The 12,825-nt window shown below is 38.3% G+C and overlaps 1 protein-coding gene across 2 annotated transcripts in view; it reads right to left on the bottom strand.

Moving 5' to 3' along the window:
* Positions 1 to 12,825, bottom strand: part of ARHGAP18 (Rho GTPase activating protein 18) — a 125,475-nt gene that overhangs the window by 13,825 nt on the left and 98,825 nt on the right. For both annotated transcript variants that reach the window (XM_082406169.1, XM_082406168.1), the window contains exons 9-12: positions 12,415 to 12,574; positions 9,819 to 9,901; positions 5,313 to 5,519; positions 4,108 to 4,248 (exon numbers count right to left, since the gene is read on the bottom strand). In XM_082406169.1, coding sequence (XP_082262295.1) covers positions 4,108 to 4,248; positions 5,313 to 5,519; positions 9,819 to 9,901; positions 12,415 to 12,574 — 591 coding nt within the window. The remainder of the gene's footprint in view (positions 1 to 4,107; positions 4,249 to 5,312; positions 5,520 to 9,818; positions 9,902 to 12,414; positions 12,575 to 12,825) is intronic.

Genomic DNA, 12,825 nt, shown 5'->3' with positions numbered 1-12,825 from the left:
CATGGTTTCTTCCATCAACAGTCACAGACCATGCTTTGGAGAAAGTCACAACTAACCTTTCAAATGCAAAATCTAGAGGACCTCTTATCCAAGGCTAACCTTACTCAACCTCTCTGTAGCATTTGGTACTACTGATCAAGCTCCATTACTTTACTCTTCTCCCGGGGGGCTAAGACACTACAATCTTCAACTTCCTCTTACTTCCTATTATTTCTTGGCCTCTTCTACCAGTTCCGTTTCCATGGCCCACTACTTAAATATTGGTGTTTTTGCCCTTTTGATTTCTTACCCCATATATCCACTTGTGTAACAGGAACCAGTCTGTGCCTTCAACTACAATCTCTATGTTGGTCCCAAATGCACACCTCCAGCTCTGGCCACCCTCTGAGCTTCAGGCCCACGTAGCCAACTTTCACAAAGGCATGTCAACCCCAAATGCCAAAAACTGACTACCTCATCAAAGTCTGTTCCTTTTGTTGGATGTTTTATCTTGATGATAAAATCACCCAAGGTAAAATCAGCAAGTCATTCTAGATTCCTTCTTCTTGCATATTCCTTACATCTAATCAGTTTCACCATCTCACTGATATGGGTCTTACTGGCTCACATTCAACACTTCTTTCCATTCCCATTGCTGGGCCTTAGCTCAACCCAGAACTGTTTTTAAAGCTATATATTAAACATATCTAATAATGGCAGTAATACATGTTCAATTTTATTACTATACATAAGCCCAGGATTTGGGGATGGAGTTTTTCTGTGCTCTATGGGGAAAGAGAGGATAACAGTAGAGAGACCTGGATTTAAAGTCACATACACTTGGTTTCAAATTCCAGCTCCACCACTTCCTATCTAGATAACCTTAAGTAAGTTACTTAACATTGCTGAGCCTCACTTTTCTGATCTGTAAAAAAAAAAATGAGACTATTTTAATAATAAACTCCAACTAAACTACTATGAATATTAAATAAAATGTTGGTAAAATGTTTAGCAGCATACCTGACCTCTGGTGAGCATTCAAAATAACGATAATTATTACCCCTTACAAATACAGCAATGAACTATTCACTGATTTGTAACTTCTTCTTTCAACATATTACAAGTATCTTCCAATGCCAATATATACACTTGTCCATTTTCATGGTATTTCATTATATAGGTATGACATAACATATTTAACTAACCACCTCTATCCTTTTGGATTATTTCTAATTTTGGCCAGTATACAGAAAATGGCAATGAACTTAAGCATAACTATTTGCATGCCCATCTGATTATCCCCTCTGAAGGAATTTCTAAGTCCAATGAGGAGCATGGTTTTCAAGATTTTGCCACATGCCAACTGCTCTCCAGAGGGATTCTACCAATTTATATATTCCCATCAACAATGAAATTAGCTGGCGTCTCCTACCAAACCTCCTCTCTCACACTCCTCCAATGTATCCCTCACCTGCCATCATAACAGCTGTTCCAAAATGCAAATATAATCATGTAACTGCTGGGGTCACAGCTTTCAGCAGTTCCCTGCCGCATACAGAATAGAAGCCTGGCTCTCCACTGAGCCCCATTCCCGCCTTCCTTCTGCCCCTGACCCTCCATGTACCTCACTGGCCAGGATGACCGAATTTTCCCTCCAAACACCCTCAGTCCTCCCCACTTAGATATCCAACACACACGTCACACTCAACAGGCCCTAGGTTGAAATTATGATCTTCCCTATCTAAGTGTCAATTCCACACATCAAAGAGTTGTTTAACAAATAAAAAACATGCCAGTTTCATTCAAATGATTTGTGGGGAGAGTCAAGAAACACAAACCAACAAGAAAAATGTGGGGACAGTGTGGGAGGGGATAGTTTATCAAAACGTAGATGGCTCATGTTCCACCCAAAGGGAAGAGCTGCTACTTGGATCCAGGCAATTGTTACCCCGCAGGAAACAGGTCCCCTACGGCAAGGGGACATGAGGACGCTCCCACCTCCAAACTGTCAAGTCAAGATGGAAGTCCAGACTTTCATGCTAAATCTTTTCGAGTTAACATTCTGGCAACTGATGGAAGCCTATGTAGAAAACTGAGTAGTTGGTGACTCGCCACATAACCATAGTATTTGACATTATCTTCTGGTTTCTTTGTTGTTCTGTAATTGTTTCCTGGGTATATTTTTTCTCCCTAAGAAAATGATAGCAGCTTGGAAAAAACCTCTGGCAATTGATGAAACTTTTTCAACCGAAATGACGAGCTACATGACCTCCACTGTGGGCCAGCATCACCGATGGTGACCACTCTACAGGAAGCTCCTCTGCTAGGGAGACTTAACACCTGACATGTGTTTCTCACACCTCCGCTCCACTCTCTGGTGAAGCCCCTCTGATGCCCACTTCCTGTCTGATAGCCCAGGGTCCCCAGGTCAGGCTCCATCACACACCTCTAGCGCTTCTGAGCTCAACCCTCCTACATCCCTCTCTGGCTCCCTGCAGGGGAGCAGCAGCCCCATCTCCTCTGAAGACCTAACAGGAAGTGGGGCTTCAGCACCAAGGAGGCTCTTACTAGTATTCTGTCAGAATAATCGCTGAATTTCTCAGCAGGGAACACCAAAACTCGGAGATTAAGTGACACCTAATACATGATGAAACTGAGAGTTAAATCCAGGCTTAAATCCCAGGCCTTAAACTGACAATACAGCTTCTAACTAGTCCAGACATAATTCTCAGACCAGCTCTCCTCTATTTAACACAAAGTACAAACTAAAGAAATCCAAGTTAATGCTATTTTTCTATAAATGACAAAATTATTTAAACGTTCCATCTCCAAAAAAAGTAACATTTAAATTTTTGTCTAAGGACTTATTATTAAAAAGGTACAGCATAAATTTTGTTTTCTTAGATACACACTGTTCCTCAGAATATCACATTATAACGGTCTTATTAAATAGACAAGGATATAAAGTCACCTAAGTTAATGTGAATAATCAGGGCTACAAAAGAGAAGAGGTTCACGTATTCATAATGTCTTTAGAGGTAATAGAACATTCTCAGTTAAACAAGAATGATATCTCAAAAATCCTTTCTAACCTGTATAGCATTTCTCAAAAAATATAAACACTATGTACAATTCCCACTTATTAAATTTTATGCTTTTAAAGATACTTTGAAATTGACCAAAAAAAGTTTAATGCTAGGAAAATGCTATTTTGTAAGAGTGAGAGCTATAAATAAATAAAGGAGAAAAAAATTTTGTGTGTGATTACTGGATCCCTAAGTAGGCCAAAGCAGAAAAATCAAAGGCTGATAATTGCATTTCTACATTATTCCACAAGATGTCAGCATGTAACTGAGGAACCTCTATGGTGGTGATGGTGGTGGAGGGGTGTCTTCACCATAAATAGAACAATAGAAACCCTTGCATTTCATGATCTTAAGTTAGAGCTTTGGTAACTCACTTCTTCTGAATGTGTTTTCATGTATATTTCATTATTTTAAACCCAGTTCTTACTATACTCTTACAGAAGTTTATGAATACTAAGAGTTAAATATCCCTTTTTTGAAATATTTTAATTTTCTGCATTCCAACATAACGTTCTCCAAATTCTTAAGTTCCAATTAAGACACTTTAAGGACTTACTGAAGTCTAGGAAAGATCTCAGGCACTACACCAATATTGACCTATTTGTTTATCTGGGTTAGTTTTTTTCCCCATTTTACAGATGAGAAAATTGAAGGAAAAAAGGTCAATGGTTCACACACGGGACTCTTTAATTACTAAACATTACACATTTAGTGGGCAACTGGAATCTCCACAGAGTCCTCTGTGTGTTTATGTGTGGGTGGGTGTGTGCTGAGACATTCCTGTCTTGTTATCTTCCTTTGTTCCTTAACAACAGCTCACATGCTGAGTCACCAAGACCTGTGCAACTATCCGTATTGATCATCAGTACTAATAGGAGCAGAGGTACCATTATTGATGCCTTTAACTTATATATAGTACCAGAGCCTACTAAGTGTGTAGAAATTCATCCTACAAAAACATTCAAATCTCTTTGTTGTATATAAGATATTAAAAACAGTACTGCAATCTGTATAAAAACATATATCTTCAAGTTTTTCTTACATCATTTGCACTCTTATCTTGCTTTTCATATTTTTCCCGGTCATAAGCCATTTTCTTCAGCAATTTCTTCATGGCTTTTTTATCTTTTCTATGATTTTCAGTGTTTTGTTTCCTCACTTGGTTGACAATAAACTTGGGAATCTATGGAGAAATGAAATTAAGTTTGGGGAGGAAAAAGAAGTAGTACCATTTTAAACTATAGAAATAATTATCTTTATTTCTTATATCTGGAGAGAAGTAAAGGCTCTGTCTATTTGATAAGAATATGCCATTCATTAAATCTGTGGGAAAAAAACTCATCATATTACCTACCATGTGTACAGAGTATCCAGGTGATGAAAATTACCACCCACTGTGTAAAGTTCAAAAAGAAGCTTGGGGACTTCCCTGGTGGTGCAGTGGTTAAGAATCCACCTGCCAATGCAGGGAACACAGGTTCGAGCCCTGGTCCGGGAAGATCTCACATGCCACAGAGCAGCTAAGCCCGTGAGCCACAACTACTGAGCCTGCGCCCTAGAGCCCACGAGCCACAACTACGGAGCCTGCGTGCTGCAGCTACTGAAGCCCGTGCACCTAGAGCCCGTGCTCTGCAACAAGAGAAGCCTGTGCACCACAATGAAGAGTAGCCCCTGCTCGCTGCAGCTAGAGAAAGCCCGCACGCAGCAACGAAGACCCAATGCAGCCAAAATATTAATTAATTAATTAATTAATTAATTTTTAAAAAGAGGTTTGGTGAAGTTCAAGGACATAGTGACCATCTTCTACACCAGGACTGGAGACTGCCTGAGGTGACAGGCATTAGGCACCACGAACTCAGCAGTTGGTCCCTTTAGCAGCCACCTATCTACAACCTAGCCTCCAACTAACCTATAGACCCTTCTAATAACCAGCTAGCCTCTCCTGTCAAAAGAGAAAGAAAAACTCACCAATAAACAAGAGCTGACAGGTACCTAGCAATAATCCAGGAAAAAATAATCCTCAGAAATTCCATTAGCAAAAATAAAATATTTTAGAAGTTACCAAATTGAAACACTTAATCATGTAGGCATTTTAAAAACTGAGATATTTAAAAGTAGACATCAATTTTTTTAACCGCATTTGAAATCACCTATATTGGTTACCTTTTTATAGAGACTATAACAATAAAAAGACTTCAGAATCTAGATATCATCACTCATTAACAGAACTTGAAAATATATACTCACTGTCCACAGAAGTTTTTGATACTTAATCAATAAGTGCATGATATGAGCTATCCCAGCTGCCATTACAAATTCTCGCTGTTCACCGGACTTCAAACCCAGTGTATGATACATGAAGAGATTCGGGGCCATGACCATTGCTACATTCATGACCGTCATCTTATTTTTCTCTTTATTGTCCACGACTCTTTGGAGAAATTCAAGCAGGGCCTGAAACAGAAGTAACGTTTTGAGATCTGTGTTATACGTGAATATAAGAGATTAAGGCACTGCAGCATATGGGATTTTTATTTATTAAAAAAAATAAATAAGTTGTGCATAACCACAGTCAGCCAGCCACATCCAGTGGGCCTTGTCCTCAAAGGTGCTCCACTGGTTAACACACCCGGAGCTGGTGCTGTGTTTCCGCTGTGGACTATGGCCCTGGGGAATGAGGCAAGAGGACACACATCTGAGCTGGGCGGTGGGGAGAGGGATGGAGAAGGGTCAGACCGCCTGCCTGTCAAAGCCATGGAGCACTGAAAAATAGTTTAAAATATCAAACGAGTCTTCACTTGCTGCAGGAAGTGCTGTACTTTTATCTCTAAATATTAAAAAACAAAAATCCATTAAAAAGGCTCGTTCAATCTCAGTTGTGTTTGTTTTAAGGGACTCAATAGCTGGCTGACTTGAAATCCAAAAAGAATGGAGACTGGGATGGGGAGGAGGGGAAATAGAGACAAAGAGAAGAGAATTTTTTTCAAAAAAATGAATGAACGAAAAGGAGCTTTTCACCAGAACAGGCTAGTTTATGCTCAGTTTGATGCCCCCCACTTCCCACCTCTATGGACAACACTAATGTGTCCTCTGAGCGCCCCTCCACAAAGGCCAGGGCAGCTTAGATCACCCTCCTTCTGCCAGGGCATAAAGCTTTAAGTTCTTCTTTTGCCTTCTTTCTTGAATCAATTTTGGTCCAAAACATTAACAACAATAACTGCACAGATACTCAATGATCTCTACGGGCGAGACACTGTTTTAAGAACTTCATAGAGATCACCTCACTTAATCCTGACTGGAAATAGATGCCGTAATGATCCCCATCATACAGAGAAAACAGCGTCTAAGAGAATGGACGTAACTTACCAGAGGTCACAGAGCAAGCACATGGTGGAGAAGGAATTTAACTGCCTGTCTATCTGGCTTTGTTTCTGAACTCTTAACTAGTAAAAGAAGCAGGTTATCATACTTAGCTTAAAATTCCTACCTGAAAAAGTTCAAATAAACTACGCCAAAATGGAAAAATAAAAACAAAACAAAAGAACTGTGTTCATCTCTCACAGGATTTCAGGGGGAAAAAAATTCCTATAAGTTCTAACAGCTTGATCTTGAGTCCAGTTTAGCTACTATGTAGACCCCTAAAAGTTTGAAACAAACTAAAGGCATAGCCTTACTATCTAACAATGAGATTTACGTATCTAATTTCTGGTCCAGTGCTCACAAAGTTAAAATGTAATCTAAGCATAAGGTTATACAGAAACAATACCTTCTCAAATGAGGACAAAAGATTAATTGGTAAGGTTTGGAAAAAATATTTAATTTTGTTCCAAAGACCAGAATAATTATTCAGGGACCAGTGTATCTCTTTCTTTACAAGCATAAATTGCAGAGATTAGGTAATAAACCACTTAAATGTGGTGTACATAATGCAATAAAGTTATTTAAATATTACTATCAGGATATTAGAATATGTGTGTATATGTAGATACGAAACTAATAAAATGTTAACCTAGCCTTTGCTGAAAGAACTTCATCTTCGGATATATTGTCTCTTCATCTGATCTATAAGAACTGTCCTTTCTCAAAAGTATCTATCACCAGGATTTCCCTGGTGGTCCAGTGGTTAAGACTCTGTGCTTTCAATGCTGGCGGCACGGGTTTGATCCCTGGTCGGGGAACTAAGATCCCACGTGCCACGAGGTGTGGCAAAAAAAAAAAAAAAATGTATCTATCACCAGTCTGGTGTTATATAAGTATCACTGGACCCAGTCTCTGAAAACTCAGTTTGAGTCTTAGCACAGTTACTTATTAGCTATGTGTGATCTTAGGATAAACCTTTTGGTATCCCTGTTCTTTAAAGTCTTCTCATTCATAAAATGGGAATATTAATCTCCTAGCCTGCCAGGATTAAGCAAGAAAATGTATACAATGAACTTCCTAAAACTACAAAAAGGATAAACACATGCCAATAATTATATTAACATGAATTTCCCACTGATATCTTAACATTAGTCTTTGTTATTCCTCCAAGTCAAAGGTAGGTATGATCATTGGTCCAAATGCACGATAACCCAAGGTTAAAAAAAAATCTTGGTCAAGCAACTTGCCTAAAGACACCTGTTGCTCTAGACTTAAACCAGGACATGGGATTTAACATGGTCCCTCCAAACCCTTAGATATGCTGTAGAAATAGTCTACACAAATCAGGCACATGATCCCGTCCCTCCAAATGGCAACGGAAAAAGCGGCAATAGGACTGGAAAAATTGAGGAAGTTCACATTAAGCTTCCTGAAATTACCTTGTGATGAAGTTTCCCTTCTCTTTTAGAGAACTAAATTTAGATGGTTTATTCTCTTATATATGGTATACTTGTTTTGGTGTTTCTGTTATTAGAAATCTTGTTTGAAACCTTCATCAGAGCTGGCTAATTAAGCTACTAAAGCTTAAGTAAATTAGTAAAATTACTTGTTTGGCATTTTCCGATTTTTTACCCCAAGAAACTATTTTCCACCTTATTTATACAATTGTGCTCCCAATAACCTTACATGCTAAAATTAAAACTACTTTAAAATTTTAAAAAGTACACTTTTAAACAGATTTTGTCTTAAAAGAATGTTCCTGGGACTTTAAAGGCAAAATCCAAGAACGAGTTCTAGACCAACCTCGCCCAATAGTAACCATATCGAAATAAGCGTTTCCTCCCACAATTATTTGAACTCATTTGAATGCAGGCATATTTTATGTAAATCATGTCTTTCAATTTCTACCTTATATTGGTCATTCACAGGGCCATCACACAGACAGGCACCTTTATGTGAAAAAGAAAAAGATGGATTAAACTCCTCTTTCTAGGTAGTTGATGCCCTGTGTCAAGGGCACGGCTGGCAAGCAGAGAACAGACTGAAAATCGGTCCCCGCTTCATCCTGGGCCAGATGTCCTTATTTCAGCCACAGTCTACACACCCATACCCAGCAGCCCTGGTCACACAGTGTTTGAATGCAACCCTTTCTGGAGTTGGCCTCTGTCTCCAAAACCAAACCAAACCAAACCAAACATAACCTGCCTTCTCAGTTATTCATTCAGTTAATCAGTGAAGCAAAAGATTATTTTCTGACTTAGTAAAGGGACTAACTAACTCTTTGGAAGTTCTCCTGCAGCAATGCAGTGTTTTTATTCCAGCAATCCTCATCAACTGCTTCAGCCAGAAAAGTTGAGTATTAACATTCATTCCACGGGCATGGAATTCGCTCACCTAGCTTCAGTTCAGGGAGTCTTAATGAGGTACAGAAAGACATTTCCAAGATTTACCAACTGGTGGTTTTGTTTTCTTGACAGGAAATTTTTTGACATGATTTTTTTTTGTTTTAAATAGAAAGAACCATAGGGGGTAAATGGGCAAGTGTTTCACCCTTACCTGTATAAAAACAATTTTTTTAAGGCAACAACAAAACATAAGGGAGATGCTCTTTCTAAATTATATTTTTAAAATTTTTCTTTTTCTTTTATAAAAGTTTATAATTAAACCTTTTCTAACTACTCTATAAATGGTTGCATTAAGGAAAATTAATCAATGTGGAACAATCCACTGATTATTATGAAAGCCTCTGACAATACATAGTAAATGGTATTTAATCATATGAATATCAGACCAAATCACTTTGAAATGATGATATAAATCAGAAACTCAGGGTAATCCATTAGAGAAATAACTAGAATTTATTTGAGTTGGTCTATCTTTTGGCTAACCAAACATTTCAAAATCATCATTATAACATTCCAAACTCTACTGCTTGGAACTACAAACAAATGTAACCTTTTTAGGCAACAGTGGGCTATATTTGATGAGCCTTAGGATTTTCTTTCTAAACATTCAATTTTCACCTTACTAGTATATGCTCACCAGATAAAATCTGGAAAATGCAGGAAAATAGAAAGAGGAAAAAACCAAAATGCACCCATGTTTTTATTAACAAATGAACCTCAATCACCTGTTTTGGTAGAAGAAATGTTATAATTGAAAAAAAATCCAAAAAAATCAAAAAAACGCCTAATGATACTATTAACATGACTAAGCTGGTTAATAAATTAATAAAGAGTTAAAGACTTTCACCATCTGCCCTTAAAAATAGGTCTTTTCCTTATAGACAACTACTAACACCTCCACGATAACATCATTTCGTTTTGCCACAAATAACGAAAAATTACTCTGTTTAGTTCTGAGGGATATTTAACATAAATGAATCCAGCTGACCTTGAGCGTGTCTCTGTTTGCATCGGGCAAGAGGATGACGAGAAGGTTCAAAGCCTGTAGTTGTTGCTTCTTGGTTGGAAGATCTGCAGACAGATTAAATACACCTGAACGCTTGTCTTTACCAAAACATTTCTCTTTACTTTCTTTTTCCGTTTTGTAAGAAAATAGTTTTTCGGCATAAACATCACTGTGAGATGTGAGACACAATGCCTGAGCCGCAAGCCTTGTTGGGAGCGTGTCTGGGGGAGATCAGGAGAAGCAGCTGTTGCTATAGAGCTTTCTCTCTCTCAGAATGCTCACTTCCAACTATGAGTGTATGACGGGCAGCCTTATGTTTGCAGACGCGCAATAGTGCTTTGGAAATAATTTTAACTTCCGCGTGATAATTATTCCCCAGTGTAAAGACATAGGAGATCAGACCTTCTATGATATGGTGTCAGGGTGGACCCGCAACAGTGAAGTTTGTTTGGTATAATGGTGAGTGAACAAATTACGTGGTGTACGTGGTAAGAGTCCATCGATTCCAGCAGGAATATGTAAAACAGAGCCTGGAACACAATAGGTGTTCAATAAATGTTTGTGGAATGAATTAGAAGACCAACCAGCAATGAAAGAGTTGAAGAGGTACATTATTTTCATTGATACTTCTTATTTTCAGTAGCCCTTACCCCATTAGGTAATACGCATGGATATCTGCAATCATTCCGGCATTTGTTTTTCAGGTATAAATTTGGTCCTTGGATCCACATCCAAGGAATATATATGCAAAATAGCACAACTTAACCATTAAAAAAAATATTTTAAACAGATGATTTCAGTCACGTTTCCCTAAAAATTCTGAATAAATGCTATGATATGAGATAACCCATGGGAAACATCTCAATATGACATGCTTTAAGAATAGCCTGGAACATAATGGAATAACATTCAGCCATTTAAAAAAAGTGAAATCGGGGGCTTCCCTGGTGGCGCAGTGGTTGAGAATCCGCCTGCCAATGCAGGGGACACGGGCTCGAGCCCTGGTCTGGGAAGATCCCACATGCCGCGGAGCAACTGGGCCCGTGAGCCACAACTACTGAGCCTGCGCGTCTGGAGCCAGTGCTCCGCAACAAGAGAGGCCGCGATAGTGAGAGGCCCGCGCACCGCGATGAAGAGTGGCCCCCACTCACCGCAACTAGAGAAAGCCCTCACACAGAAACGAAGACCCAACACAGCCAAAAATAAATAAAATAAATAAATTTAAAAAAAAAAAAAAAAATAAAAAATAAAAAAAATAAAAAATAAAAAAAAATAAAAATAAAAAAAGTGAAATCTTGCCATCTGCAACAACATGGATGAAACTTGAGTGGATTATGCTAAGAGAAATAAGATGGAGAAAGACAAATACCCTATGATCTCACTTATATGTGGAACGTAAAACAAAAACAAAAACAAAGACAAAAACAAAACAGCTCCCAGATACAGAGAATAGATTGGTGGAACAACCTGAACCACCATAGGTAGTGGGGATCAGGGGAAATGGGTGAAGGGAGTCAAAAGGTACAAACTTGCAGTTATAAAATAAATAAGTCCTAGGGAAATAATGTACAGCATGGCAACTATAGTTAATAACACTATATTGCATATTTGAAAGTTACTAAGAGTAGATCTTAAAAGTTCTCATCACAAGCAAAAATTTTTCTGTAATTATGTATGGTGACAGATGTTAAGTAGACATATAATGATGATCATTTTGCAATATATACAAATATCGAATCATTACACTGTACGTATGAAACTAATATAATATTGTATGTCAATTATACCTCAGTTAAAAATAAAAGAATAGCCTGGAACAGTTCTGGTTGACACTTTAGTTCGGCATAATCATTAATAGTGCCTCCCTTTCACTCTCAAAAGTGGTCCAATTTGGAACTTAAAGTATGGTTTGGTCACTAGAATGTGGTGACAGCATTCTTCCTTTTTTGATGGTCTCTATGACTAAAAGGTGTAATTATGCCAGTATAAGTACCTCATCAGCTCTCTCCGTTCACTGGAAAGGAATTGAGAACTACTCGAGACATTAATTTGGAGCTTGCCTAAGACCACAAACTGGAAAGTTGCCCCCTAACCAATGAGGCAGCCAAATGATTTGTTCCATGTTTCTGCATGACAATTTCAGAAGTTAATTTTTCAGGAAATAATCACAGGCTCTGCCGTATCTCCTTGTGCTTTTAGGATAACTGTTAATCCACAGCTTCTCCAGTAAGTGTTGCTTTTAACACTTGGAAAGAAAAATGTATCACAGAGCTTACGTGATTCATCCTATTAAAAAAGAAGTGTGAAGTTTCCAGGTTTTAACACGAAAATATGTATATTGTATTGCTTAAAGGGCATGCAATTAATCCGTACCCAAAGAGAACATTCTATTATCTATTTACTCAGAGATGTATATTTATAAAAGTAAAGGAAAACATCATGTGCCATCTGAGTACTCGCTGACATCAGTGAGTAAAGATGTCTATCCAAATATATCTTTGCGATGCAAAATATCATTACAGCAATTAATATGGATGGCACCAGCACAAGGACTGCTTCAGAGAGGGATGGCACTTACTCTGGACAGCCTGAAAGGCTTTGAGATATTCTACACTGAGCAGTGGCTGGGGCAGCTCCCGGATGAAGAGCTTCAGCAGGCTGGCGGCATCATGCTGCTTAACACTTTCCCAATTAAAAGTCCCTTCATAAAACTTTGCTTCCAGTTCTTGGCAAAGATTCTGAAAGGCAGAAGAGAGAGAGAAAAAAGAATTACCAGTAAGTGCATGTTTTTTTTTTCCTGCTGAGACTGATATACTTCCCACTTTATAAGAGGTTCTACTCTTTTGAAAAGACATCTGAAAATACTAAAGGCCAACACTTCTCTATTACTCAGAAAAATACTACTCCTCCCACCCCAAGTGTACTTCACCAATGAAAATGATACCTAAGGCCCAAAATTCTGAAACTTTACACATTTTCCTAGACATGC

This window comes from Balaenoptera borealis, assembly GCF_965194805.1.
Source record: "Balaenoptera borealis genome assembly, chromosome: 9".
NCBI lineage: Eukaryota > Metazoa > Chordata > Mammalia > Artiodactyla > Balaenopteridae > Balaenoptera > Balaenoptera borealis.
This window is presented reverse-complemented; position numbering and strand designations above follow the sequence as displayed.